Source organism: Marmota flaviventris, chromosome 13 (assembly GCF_047511675.1).
Source record: "Marmota flaviventris isolate mMarFla1 chromosome 13, mMarFla1.hap1, whole genome shotgun sequence".
NCBI lineage: Eukaryota > Metazoa > Chordata > Mammalia > Rodentia > Sciuridae > Marmota > Marmota flaviventris.
In genome coordinates this window covers 92638129-92660558 of record NC_092510.1, presented here as the reverse complement: position 1 = coordinate 92660558, position 22430 = coordinate 92638129, and the positions used below count along the sequence as shown (strand labels likewise).

The 22430-nt window shown below is 36.5% G+C and overlaps 2 protein-coding genes and 1 pseudogene across 2 annotated transcripts; 1 reads left to right on the top strand and 2 right to left on the bottom strand.

Moving 5' to 3' along the window:
* The first annotated feature begins 1660 nt into the window (after positions 1-1660).
* LOC114094074 (olfactory receptor 1J1-like) lies at positions 1661-2602 on the top strand. Its single transcript, XM_027937023.2, has one exon. It carries the CDS (start codon positions 1661-1663, stop codon positions 2600-2602), a length of 942 nt encoding a protein of 313 aa, XP_027792824.2.
* Positions 2603-10061: 7459 nt separating this feature from the next.
* Positions 10062-11000, bottom strand: LOC139701490 (olfactory receptor 1J21-like; annotated as a pseudogene).
* An 8255-nt stretch (positions 11001-19255) lies between these two features.
* On the bottom strand, positions 19256-20188 carry LOC139701531 (olfactory receptor 1J21-like). The gene has a single exon (XM_071600466.1). The coding sequence runs from the start codon at positions 20186-20188 to the stop codon at positions 19256-19258; it is 933 nt and encodes a 310-aa protein (XP_071456567.1).
* Between the last annotated feature and the right edge of the window lie 2242 nt (positions 20189-22430).

Genomic DNA, 22430 nt, shown 5'->3' with positions numbered 1-22430 from the left:
TTCTTTTCTTCACATGCTTGTCCATGCATGGTACCTAGTTAAAATTTTTATTAATGGCACTTCATTGTGTTAAATTGCATTTCCTTTATCATTTACATTTAGACTCTTTACAATATGTTTATTGGTCATATGAACTTCATTTTATTTAAATTTCTAGTTCACATTTTTGCTATCATCATTATTATTATTTGGTACTAGGGAGTGAACTCAGGGGCACTCAACTACTGAGCCACATCCCCAGTCCTGTTTTGTATTTTATTTAGAAACAGGGTCTCACTGAGACCTTAGCTTACTTAGCACCCCACTGTTGCTGAGGCTGGCTTTGAACTCGCCATCCTCCTGTCTCATCTTCCTGAGCCTCTGGGATAATAGGCATGCCCAGCCTTTTTGCTAAATTTTATTGTAATTTTTGTCTTTTCTTTATTGATTCTTAGGAATTTTATATGCATCCTGAATATCAACCTTTTGCTGATTGGGGCATATTCTCCAGTGTGTAGCTTGTCTCTTAACTTTGCAGGATTGTGTTGGAGGTGGTATAGTTCAGAAATTTTATATTAATGCACTCAAACTAATTTGGATTTACATTGTCTGTTTTATGGGGTCTTGATTAAGAAAAGTGTATCTGGGTGACAACTTGGTAGCCTGAGGCATGAAAATTGCAAGTTTGAGGCCAGCCTCAGCAATTTAGTGAGGCCCTAAGCAACTTAATGAGTTGTCTCAAAATAAAAAATAAAATGAATTAGGGATGTGGCTCAGTGGTTCTTGAACCCCTGGGTTCAATCCCCAGTACTCCACCTCCTCACACCAAAAAATTATGTTTCTACTCTAAGATCATAAATTTAAGGTATGGTATATTCTTCTATTGGTTCTACAATTTTATTTCTCATATTTAATTTTTTAAATCCATCTGAGACTTTTTGTGTATGGTGTGAGACACAGGTATAATGGTATTTTTTCCTGTATGGATGGCCAACTGCCCATGAATTGAAGAATCCATTCTTTTCTGTTTTCTCAGTGATTTAAAATGCCACTTCTGTCAACTGTCAATCTTCACTATAGACCTATCCATTTCTAGGCTTTATTGGTTTTTCTTTGTAAAAATACATTATTTACTGCAATCACAATAGCTTTAAAATAAACTTTGATGTATTATAGTGAATTCCTACCTTCTTTTTAAATAACAGAGATAGATATTTTCATATTGACTTGGACTGGGAAATAAATTGCTTATAGGCTACTTTAGAGACACCGAAAAGATTAGAATTCCTTTTAAAAATTAATTTTGGCATTCAGATTGTAGAAATGATGACAGTACCTACCTAGCTCCTATATCTAAGACTACTACATCAGCCCTACACTAAGTTGTTAGAATAGTGTAAAAGGAAAATTATTAAGTAAATATTAACTGTTAGTATTATCATTTACAGAGACTGGGACCAGACAAGAAAGAAAGTGGTTATACATCCTACACCTACATTATTTTCTACCATGTTTGCAGTGAAATATGGGGTAAATGTAAGAAAATATGGAAGACACTTGCTAAGTCAGAAGATCATCTCTATCACTCTATTCCACAGTCATCATTTCTTATTCCAAGACATTACACTTTTTCCCTTCAACTTTCTTCCCCAGTACCTCACCCCCACATTAATACATAAGTATGAGATCTGAGAACAAGAGCATTGTGTCAGAATTCCTCCTCCTGGGGCTCCACATCTGGCCAGAGCAGTGGAGCATCTTCTTCACCCTGTTCCTGGGCATGTACCTGACCACGGTGCTGGGGAACCTGCTCATCATCCTGCTCATCAGGCTGGACTCTCGCCTGCACACCCCCATGTACTTCTTCCTCAGCCACTTGGCCCTCACTGACATCTTTTTCTCATCTGTCACTGTCCCAAAGATGCTGTTGAGCTTGCAGACCCAGCACCTATCCATCACCTATGAAGGGTGCATTTCACAGACATATTTTTTCATATTTTTTGCTGACTTGGACAGTTTTCTTATCACTTCAATGGCCTATGACAGGTATGTGGCCATCTGTCACCCTCTACATTATACCAGTGTCATGAGTCAGAGCCTGTGTGGCATGTTGGTAGCTGTGTCCTGGGTCATTGCTGGTGCTTGTGCTCTTTTGCATACCCTCCTCCTGGCCCGGCTGTCCTTCTGTGCTGACCACATTATCCCCCACTTCTTCTGTGACCTTGGTGCCCTGCTTAAGTTGTCCTGCTCAGACACCTCCCTCAACCAGGTGGTGATCTTCACTGCAGGGTTAGCAGCCATCATGCTTCCATTCCTGTGCATCCTGGTTTCGTATGGTCGTATTGGGTTCACTATCTTCCAGGTTCCCTCTTCCAAGGGCATCTACAAAGCCCTGTCCACTTGTGGTTCCCATCTCTCAGTGGTGATTCTCTATTATGGGGCAATTATTGGTCTTTATTTTCTTCCCTCATCCAGCAACACCGGTGACAATAACATAATTGCTTCGGTGATGTACACAGTGGTCACCCCCATGCTGAACCCCTTCATTTATAGCCTGAGAAATAAAGACATGAAAGGGGCCTTATTCAAACTCCTGAGTAAGAAGACATACTCTTCCAACTAAGACTTTTCTTTTGACAACATTTGTATGATCTTGAGGGTAGCCAGGGGGATCTAGTTTGGCTATCCGTGGCTCTCCTGTGGCAATAGATTGCCCAATGCACGTGACCTTTATCTCTAATCTATTAGGAAGATCCCTCATAGTATTCTGCAGATGAGCAAAACCTGTTGGGAACTAGACAGCCCACCTTTAACTTTTTTGCAGAAGAACATTCTATGGAAGACTTTGATGTTTCCTGATATAAATAAAGGAAGTGCAGACTCCCTTTTGCCATAGTATAGAAGCTTGATCCATATGATGGGCTTGCCTGTCCTGCCCCTATTTTTGAAATTATTTTCTGTGTCCTGTGGGTTTTTTCGTTGTCCTATTTTTCCTAGCTTTTATTTCTCAGCCAGCCCATTCCACTGAGGGGAACCCCATATCCACTGCCTGTTCAGGATGTGGGCAGGATGATCTTGTTTCCTCTAAATATAAATACAAATTATTAAAATATAACTCATTTGTTTTCTTCTACATTTGTTTTTCAAAATGCTTTGCTGATAATATCCTTGCACCTGTTGAGGAAAATAATAAAGCAGAATATGTTTTGTAGGACTTTATTTTTTAATATTTGGATTGGAAAATATTTTGGCTGGTATCACTAAACAGAAGGCAACAGAACTGGTCCTTCTGCAGATTTAAAACTTGTTACAAAATGTGTCTGACCTTTCACATGTTCATTTCTAAGAAAATTTCCTTTTTTTTGGTAAAGATATAGCTACCCTATCATAAAGGTACCCAGACATCCAGGAACTCTGAAACCTAGAACTTTCAAAGTAGGTTTCACTTCACTTACTGCTTTCTTGTCCTTCAGGAATACAGTGCATACTTCTTTTATCCCAAACACATACAGGTATTCAGTGACAAAGTCACCTTGGATCTCTCAGGTACTGATCTAAAGGCTTCATATGAGGTAAAATCATCTAATTTTATCCTGACAACAACTCAAATACATAGTTTGGGAAAACTCAGGTGCAAAGAGGTGACAAACACCCCCAAGACCATACTGTTAGTGAAAGGAAGATTTGAGTGTTGGCTGTCTGACTCCAAAGTGATTCAGTGAGGACTATAATAGTTTATATGGAACAGTATAAATCAAAGGAAGAAAAAGTAGCACAGCTTGGTGTAGGAGGATACTAAAGACTTCCCAGAGCATGTATTGCTTTACCTGAGTCTTAAACAAGAATTATTCAGACACACAAAATTCCATCTTGTCCTGGTGATCAGAAAAAGGTAGCATCATGTGTCAGGGTTTCCATGGAGACAACATTTTGATAGACACAAAATAAAATAGATGAGATAGTCTAGTAAGTTGAAATAGAATAGTAAAGTTGAAAATGAAGATATTTATAGAAAATTCCAAATAATCAATATTATAACTCTTAAGCCTCTCAATCTAATGTGGGTCTAAAAATATTTATAAGTTGGAAACAAGAGAGGGTCTTGTAATAGGGAGCTTTTGGATGAAGCTCCACATCCTCCCAATAGGGAGGAAGGTACTTTCCTCCTTATTTCAAGCTTAACAGGAGAAGCTAGTGGACTAGAACCATTTAAAGAGTTTGGTATGTATAGCTCTGGCTTTTATGAAAGCAACAGAAATTGCAAAGAAGAAATGAGAAGAAAGGACGGGTGAGAAAACAAGAGAAATATGTTAAGAAACTATTTTCATTTCTTATCATAGTGGGCAATAAACCAAAACTAAACAAAAGTTTCCTGTATACCACAGGTGCGTTGTGTGATAAAGACAGGTATAAGCCATTAAATCTGCCCGAAAAGAGCTTTAAGAAAGCCAAAGAGACTCTGAGACAGATAATTGTATGGAGCACAGCATTATATAATGAGGGGATCTGAGGAGGAGTGTCCACAGGGAGAAAATATACGTTAACCACATTGCAGTGGATGCATGAGAAGGCTGTCTGGAAGTCTCTAAATATCCCCAACCTGGAGGGGACACAGCAGAACTAGTCAGTTTTGACCATCATCCAACCCAAGAAAAGGCGAAACCTCTTTAATACAGTGGCCATCAAGGAAACACATTCTATGACCCCTTGTTCTGACCCCCACTCCATTTCAAGAGGATGGGCTCAGTCACTGCAATCGGACTTCAGAAAAATGAGTGAATAGGAGATAAAATATCATTATGATTTCTTCCTGGACCTCCAATTATTTTTACCTCCAATTTTTTATTGGTGCATTATAGTTGTACATAATGATGGGATTTGTTGTTACATATTGATACAAGTACAACAGCATAACAATATAATTTGGACAATATAACCCTCCAGCCTTTCCTCCCTCCCACTTCCTGGTCCCTTTCCTCTACTGATCTCCCTTTGACTTTCATCTGAGGAATTGTAAATACTGAGGAGTGGTATAGCTGGGTCATATGGTGGTTCCATGCCTAGTCTTTTGAGGAACCTTTATACTGATTTCCACAGTGGTTGTACTAATTCACAATCCCACCAACATTGTAAAAGTGTTCCTTTTCCTCCAGATCCTCTCCAGCATTTGTTATTACTTGTATTCTTGATGACTGCCATTCTGAGTGGTGTGAGATAGTGTAGTTTTGATTTGCAAATCCCTAACTGCTAAGGATGCTGAACATTTTTTTCTTATATTTGCTGGCCATTGGTATTTCTTCTTTTTGAGAACTGTCTGTTTAATTCATATGCCCATTTATTAATTGGGTTATTTGATTTTGGGATGATAAGTTATATTCTTTGCATGTCTGAATGGGTGAAAATGAACTCCGCCACTATGTGTAACTATAATGCATGGATGAAAACACTAAAAAATTCAGATATACTTGATTTGAACCACACTATAACGCACATGGTTTCCTAGCCAATGCCAACTTAAAAATCCTATCAGGCAGTGGAAATCTCCAAGTGCTATAATAACTGCATCCTGCTGAATTGTGTTCAAAGCAAGTAATACTGATATTCAACTATTCTGACTTCTGATGACATCTAGCTCAATTTCTCATTGTATTGATTAGAGACATGGATTTTACTCTAGGATTTTACCTGACTTGTATTTTCCAAAGTTACAAACTTCTTCCTGACTCTAGACAATGTCTTGCACACATAAGCTGTTAGATATAAAGTACTTGTATCTCTCTCTCTCTCTCTCTCTCTCTCTCTCTCTCTCTCTCTGTGTGTGTGTGTGTTGAATTGGTATTAATATCTCTGCGTTTGAAAGGCATTTACTCTGAAAATGATACTATAGTACATATTGGCCATGTTGTAGGCTATTATTTTGCAGTAACTCTATGCTAAAGCAAGATCATAGGGTTGAGCCTCTTATTGCTGAAATACCTGTAGCAAATTGTGCTAGAGGGAATTCATCAAATATAAGATGGTTCCCTGTCAGAAAATACTGAAGGGCTGGGGTTGTGGCTCATTGTTAGAGAGCTTGCCTAGCCTGTGTGAAGCACTGGGTTCAATCCTCAGCATCACGAAAAAATAAACAAAATAAAGGTATCGTATCCATCTACAACTAAAAAATACATTTAAAAGTATTGGAGTTCCTCTTCCTCAGTCTCTGAATACTTACCAATGGCACATCTCTCCCTTATTTACTAGAAATCAGAATGCTTGCCCTTTTCAGGGTGACTTACCCAAAGATCCACTTTAAAGTAAAAAAAAAAATAGCAAATTGATGCATGAATAACTCCAAGCACATTAAAATTAAGGTGTTGGTAGACAGTAGATAATATTTAACATAGTAACTATCTTTAAATAATGGAAGATATTTGCATAATGTTTATAATTAACAGTGAACAAGGAATAAATTTTCAGGTTATTTGAAAACTTTCAACAATGCAAAAGATAAAGACAAAAGCCAGAAAACAAATGACCCTAGTTTTACATAGAGGAATTCTGTGCAAGAAGGGTAATGATAGTTGTTCTAATGGTCCATTGCGACTCTCCTACTGGACAGAAGGCATTTCCCTGTGTGTTAATTCAGGAACCAGACTCTATTATCTCTGAGGCAGCAGGTGATCTGCTTCCATCCAATAGAGAAGGAAATCTGCTTCTTTGAAAATCTGGCCAGGAAATAGCAAGCATTCTCTTCCATTGTGTCACCTAGTCTTAGATTTGTAAGAAAATACAACTGCTATCTTTGAGTGACAATTCATAGATCATGAAATCTGGGTGAGTAATAGCCATATCTGACACAAATAGCCAGTAAACATATGCAAAAATGCTTTACTTAATGAATAATAAGCAAAAGAGAAAGTAAAGGCACAATGAGATACAATTTGATATTTACTACTTGGAAAACATTAAAAAAATCTTCTGTCAATACTGAGTATTCTTTCAGAGGCAAAGTAATAGGAACTCTGTGGATACAGATTTAAATCACTATTGTTTATAATTAATAGACTATTTTTAGAGCAGGCTTACATTCATAGAAAATTGATCAGAAAGGGTTCACAATGTATTTTTCCCAGCCACTGGCCACAGTTTCTCCCATTAACATCTTGGATTGATATAGTGCAATTAGTATAATTGAACCAACATGGATACATTATTATTGACTAGCATGAACAGTTTATATTAGAATTCACTACAGGTTTTTCCTTTGCTTGTTTTTTAACAGTTTTATAGTGAGAAGTACTCAACTATAGTATTATACAGAAAAAAATTCTACACTGAAAATCCTCTTTGATTCACATATTCATCCCTCCCTTTCCCCAGCACCAAATACTTAGCAACTACTAATATTTTTGTTATCACTATAGTTTGCCTTTTCCAAAATGTCATACAGTTGAGATCATATAGTACGAAGTCTTATCATATTGTCTTCATAGTGTAATTGTTTTGTAGGAGAGTTTAGCAATGATAGTTCAATTAGATATACACATGGTCTACAATCCAGTTATCCTTCTTCTTGGTGTATGTGTTACAGAATCCCTTGAATCTACACAGAGGATGCATTACAAAAATGTTTGTAGCAGCATGATCATTATAGAAAAATGTTGAAAGCCAAAGGAAAATAAATGGTCCTGAAAATAGAGGAGATAAGAGCATCACAGTGGAATATGAAAATATAAAGATGATTTCACAGGGATAATAGTAGATGACAACAAAAGAAAAATTCAACAGAGTAAATACGGTCTTATTTTATTTTTGTGCAGTTTGGAGAAGACAGAATTGAAGGATCGATAGAGAAGTATTAAAATTCTAATGAAAAATAAAGAATTTGTGAAAATACTCAAGATACTGGGTGCCTTCAAGAGCAAAGAAAATATAGCTGAAGACCAGAGGAGCTTCCACACATTGTTAGCTTTTTTCCCCTATTTAAAGGTGAATGATGTTGAATGAATATTGTTCTTTAAATACTATTGTAATAGTATTTAAATGCTATTGTAATGAGAGTCCGCCTCATGCTTTTATATAGCCTTTGCTGCTCTGCCATTATGGCTAAGGAACTGGATTTCCTTTTTCCCATCCTAGGCCAAGTTATCTATCTTTGAGCACACACCCACCACAGGAACCAAGTAATTCAGACTCCAGGGATAGTGTCAGAAGATCGAAGAAAGGCTATCTCTCAAATTAACAAGTGAGTCACAACTCTCCCCAGGGCTCACCAGAATGAATCTCTTCTTTAAAAACCCTCTGTACTTCCTGATGGGCAGAATTTGTGTTTCTCCTTTGCTAGCAAGGCAATAAACCTTCTTTCCCCTCAAAACCATGTCCTCATTATTGAATTGGCATCCAGGACAAGGACTGAACTCTTGGTAACATTATTACTTAAAATATGATCATATATTTTATATATATTAACACATGTACATTTATAAGGAAAAATACATCATATATGTGCTATAGTTAAACCACATATAACATCTTATATATGTCATTTTGTTCATATCCAAATTCAATATTATTATAAGATGAAAGTGAAATGGACAAAAATATTACAGAAATGTGAAAAATATTCAATTGGCTTATAGTTGTATGATTTGACCTCACACCCTCAGTAGATTGAGTTCCAATTCCACCAACTAGCATAGGCCTAATTATTAAATCCCCCTTAACTTGAACTTCCTCCTTCATATCAATTACTACAACTCATTGAAATAATAGCCATGGAAATATCTGTCACAGTGATTGATTAATAAGTACATTTGTAAGTACATTTAAGCACTTGCTTGGACCACAGGCAGTTTCTCCATGACTAAAGACAAAACTGCCATTTGGGATGGAAACATAGGATGGCATTTATGCAGCTGGGCAGGGAAATAACTTTGTACATTGAAAGAGAAAATACACCTGGATTCAACTACACCAAACACCTGTTTGAGCTCACTGCAGGTTGCCTGTACTTCCTGACTTCCTGCCTGGTTATTTTCTGTTCACACCCTGAAATGCTGCACGCCCCGTACCAGAATGGACTCATCACCCACAATCACAACAACTCCTGGAAAGTGGAGTTTTTCAGGAGAAAACTTCCACTCTCTCTACTATTCTTCACACATACTTAATCCTCCCTAGTCAAGTTGCAGGTCATACTTCATACCTGTTCGGATTCTATCTGAACAATTTTCTCTTCATTTACGGAAAGAAATTCTCATTTTTGAGTGGCAAAAAAAAAAATGGGTGTCTAATCACCATCATTACAACCAAAGTTAAAAAAAAATTGGACAATGCCTAAGAGATTACAATAACTGGTGTGAACAGGGTGAGAGAGTTGGGGAAGATTGGCCAATAAATACTAAGTTAGACTGGTTAATTCTGGTATTCTATTGAACAATACGGTGACTATAGATAATTATATGCTATACATACACCAAAAAAACTGGAAGAGACTTTGAAAGTTTTCACCAAAAAGAACTGATAAATATTTGAGAAATTAGATAGCTTTTGTTTTTTTTAAAAAAATGGAGCAGTATGCATTGTGTATATGTAATGGAAACATCTCATGATACCCTGTAAATATGTACCATTTTTATGCATCAATTAAAAAAGAAAAAAACAATAAACTAAATTAACGATTAAGATTATTCACAAAAATAAATTCCAAGTATATGACAAGGTAAAAACAAAAATAAAAACATGAATTTACTTGAACAAATAAATACAATTGTTTTCTTAAGAAACAAATTTTGATAAAAAAGGAAGAGGACTACCCAATGAAAAAGGACCAAAATCTGTGAGTATGTGAAAATTTGAAATATTTACAAGAAAAGGATGCTATTAAATGAGAAAAAAATATTCAGGTATATCTGTAAAAATATTCCCAAATCTGACAAACTGACAAAGCATTACACAGAATAACTAAATTCAAAGTGTAAACATTGGCAGAAAAGAAAATACCATCTAAAGATTGATTAAGAAAAGAGATTCAGAGAGAAAAGGGTGCACACATGGGATTAATAGGGTCTCATATGCAGTTAGTGAGAACATAAAGTGTATTACACTGAAAATGTTCTGCTTCTGAGGATGTTTCTCAGAGCTCCTTTCATATCCTGATTCCTCAGACTGTAGATGAAGGGATTCAGCATGGGGGTGACCAGAGTGTACAACACAGACACATTAATACTAATGACATCTTTGTCATTAGTATTATTGGATGAGGGGACACAGTAGACTCCAATAATTGCTTCATAGTACACAGAAACCACAGAGAGGTGAGAGCCACATGTGGAAAAGGCTTTGAAGATGCCCTTGATGGAGGGTCTTCTCAGGATGGTGGCCCCAATGCGGCCATAAGAACGAGAATGCACATGAGTGGCAGGATAATGACCACAACTCCTACAGTGAGGATGACCAACTAATTGATGATGTGTCTTAGCTGGAAAGCTTAAGTAAGGCACAGTGGCCACAGAAGAAGTGGTGACCAGTGTTGTCTCCACAGAAGGACAGACGGGCTAGAAGGAGAGTGTGCAAAAAGGCATTGGCAAAGGACAAAATCCATAACACAATTATAAGCAAGAAACAGATGTTCTGATTCATGATGGTGGTATATTACCGAGGGTGACAGATGGCCACATACCTGTCATAGGCCATCAAGGTCAGAAGGAAGTTGTCAAGATCTGCGAACAATACCTAAAATAATTCCTGGCAAATGCACCCAGCATATGAGATGGATTATCCCAGATGTTCATGAGCATCTTTGGAGCCGTGACTGAGGAGAAAGAGATGTCGGTGAGGGCCAAGTGGCTGAGGAAGAAGTACATGGGGGTGTGCAGGCGAGAGTCCAGCCTGATGAGCAGGATGATGAGCAGGTTCCCCAGCACCGTGATCAGGTACATGCCCAGGAACAGGGCGTAGTACATGCCTTGCTGCTCTGGCTGGATGGGGAGCCCCAGGAGGAGGAACTCGGACACACTGCTCTGATTATCCCTCCTCATGCTCTTCTTTTGCTGAAAGCAAAGAATAGATGAAAATAGAAAAGAATGAAAAGCAAAATGAGTCAATATGTGTATATTAAGGAATATCTTAATCTTTTGCCACATTAATGGCTAGATAGTCTGAATAAAGAATATTATTTGTTCACTGAGAACCAACACAATATCTTTTGCAGAAACCATGAAACATCTGAATCATCATCAGATCAGACCAGGTTCAAACATGAGGAGTCCAAGTATTCATGATGGAAATCCAAGATTAGATAATTAGGTGCAAGGTGAGGAAGAAACCAGTCAGTGGGACTATAGTAGAAGATCTCTAAGGGTCTGTTGAGCCGGCTGAACCTTCCCAGGTTCTGAAGCACCTTTTTGCTGATGCTTTATTTCCATGGTTTGGATCAAGATTAGAGAACATCATGAGGAGATCTGAATCAGCAAGGTATCTGGGTCTGGAGAACTGGTGGAAAAATCATATGCAGCAGCAAGGGCCTCAAGGGTATGAATTCAATCAACATTAGATGTCTGGTGATATACTTTGAAATACATCTATAATTTTTTTCTTCAGGAAAACTCTTTCCCACTTACCCTATTTAGTCTTATTTCAACCTTTCTAAATGAATTTTCATAGCACGTGGAGAAACATTCTGTTTCTCTTCCAAATTCCTTTTTTGTGTATTCCCTCAACTTAAACCAAATCTTGCTTTTTGAAGTCTGTGAAATGCCAGGAAATGATCCCCTTTTCTAGCCACATCCTGAATGGACCCAGAAGAAGTTCTTCATTTCTTTTCCTCATAAACAAAAAATAACTTCTCCTTTTTGTAGTTCCTCACCTTGGTTTTTATGCCAGCAGTTCTTAACTAATCTCAGCCTGTATTTCTACCATTTCTTGTAGTTTGTTATCATTCCCCTCTCCCTCTCCTCAGGTCTGTTGGTCTTAAACTAATTTTTGTTAACAATCACCAAATAACAAGGAAATAGAATATGATGTTCTACCTAAGTATAGAATCTGAAATCCATTAACTTTTATTCAGTCTAAACATGTGAGAGAGTTGAAGTGAGGAGTTGTCCCACTATCTTACAACCCATTTGGGGGATTACCTAAAGTATACATTATTGTACCAGTTGTCCCAAATTGATTGAATGAAATTACCTTTAAAAGTACTATATCCTTTAGCCCACTAGTTTAAAACTTTTGTTAATGTTACTTGAGATGAATTACATAGTTATCTGATTATCGTGTTACTAACAGTTTGTCACAGTGACAATGGCAAATAGCTCTCTGTTGGACATGTAAGTTGTTTCTAATGTTTTGTTATTACCAATAAGATTACAATAAATAACAATCTCCATATTTCATTTTACACTGCAATGTAGATACACGTAGGACAAATTCCTACTTTAGAATCGGAGGGAATGTGTAGTCATAATTTTGATAGATTGTTGATTACAAGAGACTGGGTATGGGAAATGTGACTGTTATGTGCTCTTTCCAATTAGCCCAGAATATGAGAGCCTGTCATCTGAAGATTACAAAGGCAGGTACTTCAGTTAAGTGTTTGGAGAGGGCATGGCTGGGCACTTGAGGAGCAGAACCAGCCAAGATCACGGCCGTCCTGGGAAAGACATGCAGCTGGAGAAATGGTGACAGGCCAGAGGCTTTTTCTGAAGTAATAGAAATACAAAGCCTATTCTGAAGCAATGGAAAGTTTCAATTCTATTCTCATCAAAGCACTACAGCACACACACACAAAATCAATTTATACAGGAAGTGACTAACCATGTAAACCATTCGCTGTCTACTGGATAGAGATAAGATTATAGGAAGGCACGAGAGTCATCAGGGATCTGAATGCAGCAGTTTAGGTATCATATAATACATGTTTACACTTGGATTTTGGAAGCAGAGATGAAGAAAGTTACAGAGGTTGGGTGCATAATTTGGAAAAAAAAAACTAACCCAATAAGATTTAATATGTAAATATGTGTTAAGGATTAACCAAAGAAAATACATTTTTCCAGTGTGTTTTAAAAAAAGTAGATGAAGGATAAGTTTGAGATAAATTATTCTTTATGGAATTGTGGTTTCACCTTATCATCTGAAAATTTGGATGGAGACTCATATGAAGATAAATTACTCTATATGGAGCTGTCTGTCACATTCTAACATACTCCAGATACACCACCCCCCCCCCTACACACACATATGATCATATTACTGAAGGTAAATTTTATACCTGCCCTGACATGTATCCTTAGGCAATGAGCACAGATACGTTCAGCTACAGAACATGGAAAGGTTCTTTCATCTTTCTCTGGACGATATGGAGCTCAGGGAAACAGGTGAAGCTCACTATTGCATTGCAACAAGCTGAAGAGTTATCAGTTCAGAAACAAAGGAAAAAAAATATATCAATACACACTGGTTCACAGACTGAGAAATCGGTGTTAGTTCTCATAAATTATAAGAGGACCTCAGCATCAAAACTCCTACTCCAACTACAGATTACATACAGGATATAATGACTTCATTGCAATTGGCTCCTTTGTGGAATGAACTTCTTGTTGAAGCAGCCATAAGAGAGTTTGCCCCTGAAGCAATAATGATAATACACAAATGCTGGTATTAGAAACTTGGTGCTTCACAAAGTGTTTTGACTTCTCTCTTCACATTGGGTAAAATGTGTTTCTAAATCCATAAGACTCCAATCTAGAGGATGAGTTTGTTAACCCAAGTACCTAGTTTCTGGACCCTGTGCTATTTTAGGGGCACTCTAACACTCTCAGAGCAAAGGAGTGAAGGGACACACGTCTCATTATCACCATGGTGTCCACATTCTATTGCTTTAAGTTTCTCACAATACCAAAATTAACCTTTCAATTTATGCTTCTTGCTCAACTCCTTACCATACCAATCCAAAATCCATTCTATACATCTCTAGTTCCATGTGTTTTTTTTTTTTTTTTTTGGGGGGGGAGGGTACCAGGGATTGAACTCAGGGGCACTCAACCACTGAGCCACCTTCCCAGTCACATTTTTTTAAAATATTTATTTTTTGGTGAAGATGGACACAATACAATGCCTTTATTTTTATGTGGTGCTGAGGATTGAACCCGGTCCCCAGTCCTATTTTGTATTTTATTTAAAGACAAGGTCTCATTGAGTTGCTTAACACCAAAACAAACACAACAACAACAACAAAAACAAATAACCCAATCAATAAATGGAACTGAATAGACACTTCACAGAAGAAGAAATACAACTGATCAACAAATATATGAAAAAGTGTTCAACATCTCTAGCAATTAGAGAAATGCAAATCAAAACTACTCTTTCATCTCACTCTTGTCAGAATTGCAACCATCAAGAATACAGACAACAATAAATGTTGGCAAGGAAGTGGGGGAAAAGGTACACTCATACATTGCTAGTGGACTGCAAATTCGTGCAACCACTATGGAAAGCAGTATGGAGATTCCTCAGAAAATTGCGAATGGAACCACCATTTGACCCAGCTATCCCACTCCTTGATTTATACCCAAAGGATTTAAAGGACTCAGCATACTACATCAACACAGTCACATCAATATTTATAGCAGCTCAATTCACAATAGCTAGACTATGGAACCAACCTAGGTGTCCCTCAGTAGATAAATGGATAAAGAAAATGTGGTGTATATACTCAATGGAATATTACTCAGCTTTAAAGAAGGGTAAAATTATGGCGTTTGCCAGTAAATGGTTGGAGCTGGAGATTTTCATGTTAAGCAAAATAAGCCAATCCCACAAAACTAAAGGCTGAATGTTTTCTCTAATATGTGAATGCTAACTCAAAATAAGGCAGGGAGAACTAGGGAAGAATAGCATTATCTTAGATTAGGTAGAGTGAAGTGATGGGAGGGTTGGGAGGAGATATGAGGACAGGAAAGATAGTAGAATGAAACTGTCATTATTACTGTATGTACATATGTGACTACATGAACAATATGATTTCTGCAACATATACACTCAGAAAAATGAGAAATTATATTCCATCTATGTATGATATATCAAAGAGCATTAAGGCATTTTACTGCCATGTATAAATAATTAAAACAAATTTTAAAACTTTTAAAAAATAGTACAAAAACAATTTACCTATGCTGTATATATAAGTGGCTAATTGTTTGCTGTGTTATTATGATTATTTTTTTTTAGTAAAAAACATTTCCTTTTTATTGTAAGATATCTTAGCTGGAGAAGATGGGTAACAAATATAACTATGTAGTATTTATTTATTTAAATCTAATTTCAAATTCTTTATTGAAAGATCATTTTTAATTATGTGTTATTATAATTATTCCAAAGTATGAACAAATGACAATTTTGTTACCATTCTAAGCTGAAGGACACTTGGATTGCTTCTGGTATTGTTCTATTAAGCATAAAGCTTCTAATTAATAACATGGAATTCTATATTTAAATGTTTTGCTATTAAAAAAGAATAGACAGTGTCATGTGAACAAACCCAATGCTCAGTTGCTTAAACTAATGAAATAGTTTTTCTTATGTATTTTTTGTGCATAATTATTTATGTAATTCACCTGTAATATAACTGCTAAGAACATTCTCATACATGGCATTTATTGAGCACCAGAAGTCAATGTTCACAGTTTATACTCAGGAGTGAATATAATACTAAATACTATCAGAAGCTGGGAATCTTGGAGTGCTGAAATAACTGGGTCCAACTGAAAAGCAGCAAAAAAGGAATGACCATGTATTTCACATGAAGGGATTCTGCAGGAGTAAGGGTAATGATGGTGGTTCTAATGTCCAGCGTGGGTCTCCTAGTGTAGAAAGTTTAACTATGTGATAATTCAGGAACCAGGCTCAATTATTCTGAGAACCGCCGGGAATCTGCTTTCATCCAATAGAGGAGAAGATTCACATCCTTGTTGAGAATCCTGGCCAGGAATCATACACATTCTCCTCCGCTGGGGACAATGATCCATCTTGACCCACCTAGATCAGTAGAAAATGCTGTGATTCCCTACCAGTGACAACTTCACAGATCATGAAATTTGGGTTGAGAGCCATCCATCTCTGTCATGAATACTAAATATAGGCTAAAAATACTTTGTTTCCTTGCTGGTGGGTGAAATAGAAAGTAAAAGCACAATGAGATAAATTTTGTTGTTCATTACACTTGGAAAATAATTAAAAATCTCCTGCCAATGCCACATGTTGTTTAATAAGAACTCTTATACTCGGTGGATATAGGTTTAAGTTAGTATAATTGAAACTAATTACTAGACTATTTTTAGTGCAGTTTTAGGTTCACAGAAAAATTGAACAGGAAGTGTTCATATAGTACTTTTCCCACACCAGCTACACCTTGCACTGATGTAACACGTTTATTACAACTGAATAATATTAATATATTGTTATCAACTAAAGTCCATAGGTAACATTGGGGTTTAAGCTTTGTGTAGTATGTTGTGATTACATTTTGCTGTTGTTGTTTCAGCCAAATTCATAGTGATATGTACTCACAATTTTCTCCCCTGAAAAATCCCCTTTTCTCTACTGATTCATCCTCCTTCTTCCCCTACAACAAAGCCTTAGCAAACAGATTTATGTATTATTTCTATAGTTTCCACATTTTCCAAGATGTCATGTAGCTGAATTCATATTATGTCTTGCCTTTTCATACTAGTTTTGTAGTGTGACATATGAGTAACTCACAGAGGGATATATTTATATATACTATATAATTGATATATATACATGCATGTACACACAATTCATATCTGTATATATATATATATATGCGTGTGTGTATATATAAATATACAGATTATTTTTAAAGCAGTTTAGTTTTACAGAAAATTGAACAGAATGTATTCATATATATATATATATACACATATATACATATATAAATGTATATATATCCTGTTCAATTCATATATATGCTAGGTAAACACCTAACATTTTGTGGTACTGGGGATTCAACTCAGGGCCTTGCACATGCTGGGCTAGTTCTGTGCCATTAAATTATGCCCACAGCATGTTAGTGTATTTATATTGTAGAAGAGTTTATTTTAGTAATAGCTCAATTGGATATACATATGCCCTGTAATCCAGTGTGTCCTTTTCTTGGTAGAGAATTCATAGGATTTTGTGCATGTTCACACTGGATGCATGCAGAGAATATTTGTAGTTGTGTGAACACAATGGCAAAGTGCTGTAAGGGAAAAAGAAGCCACTGAAAACAGAGTAGATAAGCATAACATAGTCTCATAGTGGGACATGAAAATGTAGATGAATTTCATACATACAGAAATAAAAAAAACACAAGCAAAATTAAGCAGAATAAATACAGTTTTATTTCATTTATATGTAATACAAAGCCAATAAAATTGAAGGATCAGTGCAGAGGCATTGAAACTCAATGAAAAGTAAGAGACTTGAGAAAATAGTCAAGAAACTGGTTTCCTTTGAGAATAGATAAAGTTAAGGACCAAAGGTACTTCAACATTTTGATAGTTGTTTTTTATTATTATTATTATTATTATTATTATTATTATTATTATTTAAACCTGGAGATTACTAAATGAATATTTATCTTAACATTATTTAAAATGTGATTATATGTCTCACATGTATGAACAACATCATACATACACATGTAAATTTAACTTCACATGTTATTTGTTCACATGCTATTTCAGTGTTTTTATAAAAATGAAAGTAAGTTTTCCAGTAAAATGGGTGAAAACATTGCAGATGTTTGAAAAATATGTAATTGGTTTATAGTTATGTGATTTGAACTCACACACACAGTAGATTGAGTTCCAGTTCCAAAACTAGCACAGGTTGAGTTATTAAACCTCCCTTAACTTAACTTCCTCCTTCATACCAATTACTACAACCCATTGAAATAATGGCTATGGAAATATCTGTCATAGTAATCGACTTAATGAAGTTTTAGGTACATTTGCTTGGAGCACAGGCAGATTCCCCAGAACTAAAGACAAAACTGCCATTTCAAACAGAAACCTAGGACTCTACAATTATGTAGCTTGGCAGGGAAATATCTTTCTTCACTTAAAGATAAAATATAGTTGGATTAAACTACACTGAAGACCTGGTTGAGCTCACTGTGGATTGTCTGGACTTCCTGAATTCCTGCCTAGTTCTTCTTCTGCACACACCCTAAAAGGCTGAACCCCCGTAGCAGAATAAACTGATTACTCACAATCACAGCAAAGCCTGAAAGTCTTCTGCAAAATCTCTTCTCTCCCTGCTATTTTCACAACCACTTAATCCTCCTTGGACTAGAGAGTCCAGTCAAGTTTCTGCTCCTGATTTGTACCTGACCTTTTATAAAGAGCCAACCTATTTCAGTTTGAGAACAGACCTTCTCATTTTCAAGAAAAATCTGGATGTGGTGTGCCTAGTCACTGTCACTCTAACAATAGTAAAGAATATTAGGATTGAGGACAAGAAATTACAACTTCAGGGAAGAAATGGGGCAGAGGGATGGGAAAAGGTTGGTCAACAGGTACTAAGTTACGGTTAGAAGAAATAAATTCTAATGTTCTATTTTACAATATGGTGACTCTGGATACTTACACTATATGTTTAAAGAAAGCTAGAAAAAGGGATTTTGAAACTTCCCACCACAAGGTGATACATGGTTGAGGAAATAGATATACTTCCCTTGATTTGAACATTATACATTGTATGCAAACATCTAATAGTACCCCATAAATATGTATGACTTTTGCATGTCAAAAAACAAAGATTAAAATAAATTTAAAAGAAAATAAAAAACAAAATGAAGCTAGATTTAAAATTGTTATCCATAAAAATAAATTTATAGTGTATTATAAAGTTAAAATCTAAAAGAAATAATAAACCTACCAGAAAAAATATTTTTGTGACATTAAGAAAGGAAAACACCTTACCTATAAAAAAACTACAAACTATGAAATGAAAACTAGAAAGACTTTCACTATAAAAAGTTAAAAAAAAATGTGGGACAAATATACTATGTGAAAATGTTTCCTAAGACTCTAGTTCACAAAAATAAAAATAATAATAATAAATTTAAGAACTTAGAAAGAAAAAGTAAATCCAAGGCAAAAGAAAATATAGGTTGGAAAATGTTCCACAAGACTCATTAAGGATGATAATTCAGAGGAAAGGAATGCATTCATGGCAAGTGAGATGGTCTCCGAAACACTAATAAGGAAGACAAAGCCCATCACACTCAAATCGTTCCTCTCCTCAGGATGTTCCTCAGAGCTCCTTTCATATCCCGATTCCTCAGACTGTAGATAAAGGGGTTCAGCATGGGGGTGACCAGAGTGTACAACACAGACACAATGACATCCTTGTCATTAGTGGTATTGGATGAGGGGAAAAAGTAGAGTCCAATAATGGCTCCATAGTACAGAGAAACCACAGAGAGGTGGGAGCCACATGTGGACAAGGCTTTGCAGATGCCCTTAATGGAGGGTCTTCTCAGGACACTGGCCCCAATGTAGATGTAAGAGACCAGAATACATGTGAATGGCAGAGTAATGACCATCACTCCTACAGTGAGGATGACCAGCTGATTGATGGTGGTGTCTGAGCTGGACAGCTTGAGTAAGGTAGAGAGGTCACAGAAGAAGTGGTGGAGAGTGTTGTCTCCACAGAAAGAGAGACGGGCTAGGAGGAGGGTGTGCAAAAGGGCACTGGCAACGGATAAGACCCAGGACACAAGAACTAGCAGGAAACAGAGGCTCTGTTTCATCATTCTGGTGTAGTGCAGGGGGTGGCAGATGGCCACATACCTGTCATAGGCCATTGAGGTCAGAAGGAAGCTGTCGAGATCCCCAAACAATAAGAAAAAATATACCTGGGAAATGCACCCAGCATAGGAGATGGACTGAGTGTGCGTCAGCATGTTCATGAGCATCTTTGGAGCCGTGACTGAGGAGAAAGAGATGTCAGTGAGGGCCAAGTGGCTGAGGAAGAAGTACATGGGGGTGTGGAGGCGAGAGTCCAGCCTGATGAGCAGGATGATGAGCAGGTTCCCCAGCACCGTGGTCAGGTACATGGCCAGGAACAGGGCATAATACGTGCCTTGCTGCTCTGGCTGGATGGGGAGCCCCAGGAGGAGGAACTGGGACACACTGCTCTGATTGTCTCTCCTCATGTTCTTCAAGTTCTCTTTTACTGGAGATGAAGAAGAGATGGAAATAAGAAAGAAGGGGACGCTGTGGTTACTATTACATAATAAAAACATAGTTTTGAACTAGTCAATATGTGCATTTTAATCTGAATGAATACCTTAATCTTTTGCCACATTAATGGCTAGTGATGAATGATCTGGATAAAGGATATTATTTGTCCACCAAGAACCAACACAATATCTTTTGCAGAAATCAAGAAACATCTGAATCATCATCAGATCAGACCAGGTTCAAACATGAGGAGTCCATGAATTCATGATGGAAATCAGAGTTTAAGGAATTAGGTGCAAGGCGAGGTAAGAAACCAGACAATGGGACTGTAGTAGAAAATCTCTAAGGGTCTATTGAGCCAGCTGAACCTTTCACAGGCTCTGAAGCCCACTTTGGCTGATGCTTTATTTCCATGGTTTGGATCAAGATTAGAGAACCCTGTGGGGAGCTTTGAATCAATAAGATATCTGGGTCTGGAAAATTGATGAAAAAAATCATATGCAGCGTGTCAAGGGAAGGGCCTTTAAAGGCATGAATCCGATCAACAACATCAGATGTCTGGTGATATACTTTGTAATAAAGTCATCATTTTTTTTCTTCAGGAAAACTCTTTCCCACTTACCCTTTTTAGTCTTATGTCAACCTTTCTAAAGGAATTTTCATAGAATGCGAAGAAACATTCTGTTTCTCTTCCAAATTCCTTTTTTTGTGTGTATTCTCTCATCTCAAACCAAATCCTACTTTTTAAAGTCTATGGAATGCCAGTAAATACTTCCTTTTCTAGCCACATCCTGAATTGGCCAAGATGAAGTTCTCCATGTCTCTCCTGCAGAAACAAATGATAGCTTTTTTCTTTCAAACCTGAAAGAAGTGGTTCCTCATTTTGGTTTCCTTCCAATTATTTTTAACTAATACTTTCTTGTTGTATTTCTACCATTTCTTAAATTTTTCTAATGCTATTATTCCTCTTTCCTACTCCTTCAGGTTTTTTGATAATTTAGACCAATTCCTCTTAAAAATTGCCAAATGATAGGGAAAGAGAATATGATAATTTAGTAAAATATAGAATCCAAATTTCATTAAAATTTATTTAGTCTGAACATTTCTGAGTGTTGAAATGATGAGTTGCCTCCCTATGTTATTCATAACTCATTTTTTGGGGGAGGGCTTACCTAAAGTACACATTAATGTACCAATTCTCTCAAATTGATTGAAATTATCTTTGAATGTTCCACATCCTTTAGCCCACTAGGCTAAAAATTCTGTTGATGTGATATTATTACCTGAGGTAAATTATATATCCAGTCATCTGATTTATTTCCATGTTAATAACAGATACTTTATCATGGTGACAATGTTAAATAGCTATCTTTTGGGCATGCAAATTTTTAAAATATTTTGCAACTTCCAGTAAGATAAATAGCACTCTTCATATGTCATTATGTACCATTTTTGAGTGTTGAAATGAGGAGTACAAATTCCTAGCTTGTAGCATGAATACAAATTCCTAGCTTGGAATTGGAGGGAATGGACATTCATGATTTTGATAGATTGTTGATTACAAGAGGCGAGGTGGTGGCAAAGGTTACTATATATTGTCTTTCAAGAAGCCCAGAATATAACAGTCTGTCATATGAAGATTATAAAAATTAGCACTCCAATGAAGTGTTTGGAGAGAATATGGCTGGGACATTTGAGGAGCTGAGACCATTTAAGGTCATGGCCACCCTGGGTAAGAGAGGTACCTGGAGAATTGTTGAGAGGCCAGAGTATGTAAAGCATTATAGAAAGTTTCCTGAAATAATAGAAAGTTTCCATTTTACTGTCATAGAAATAGTATACACCACAAAATATTTAAGAAAGGAAGTGACTCAAAATTCCGTTTGCTCTATGCACGGAAGATGGAAGGAGAACCTCATTGTTATACAGAATACATATATGATGTTGTGATGAGAAAAAGAAAAAAAAGTGTGTCATATTAGATTGGATAGAGAGAAAGGATGGGAGAGGAGGGGAGGAGTAGGGGGGATAGGAAGGGCAGCAGAATAGACAATATGATTGATGTATGTACATTCCACATATGTATCATATGTCAAAATACATTCTGCTGTCATGTATGACTAAAAAAATAAAAATAAATCGTATGGTTAAAAAAAGATTACTAATACTATTCAAAAAAAATTCCGTTTGCTCTTTAATGAGTAGAGATCAGAA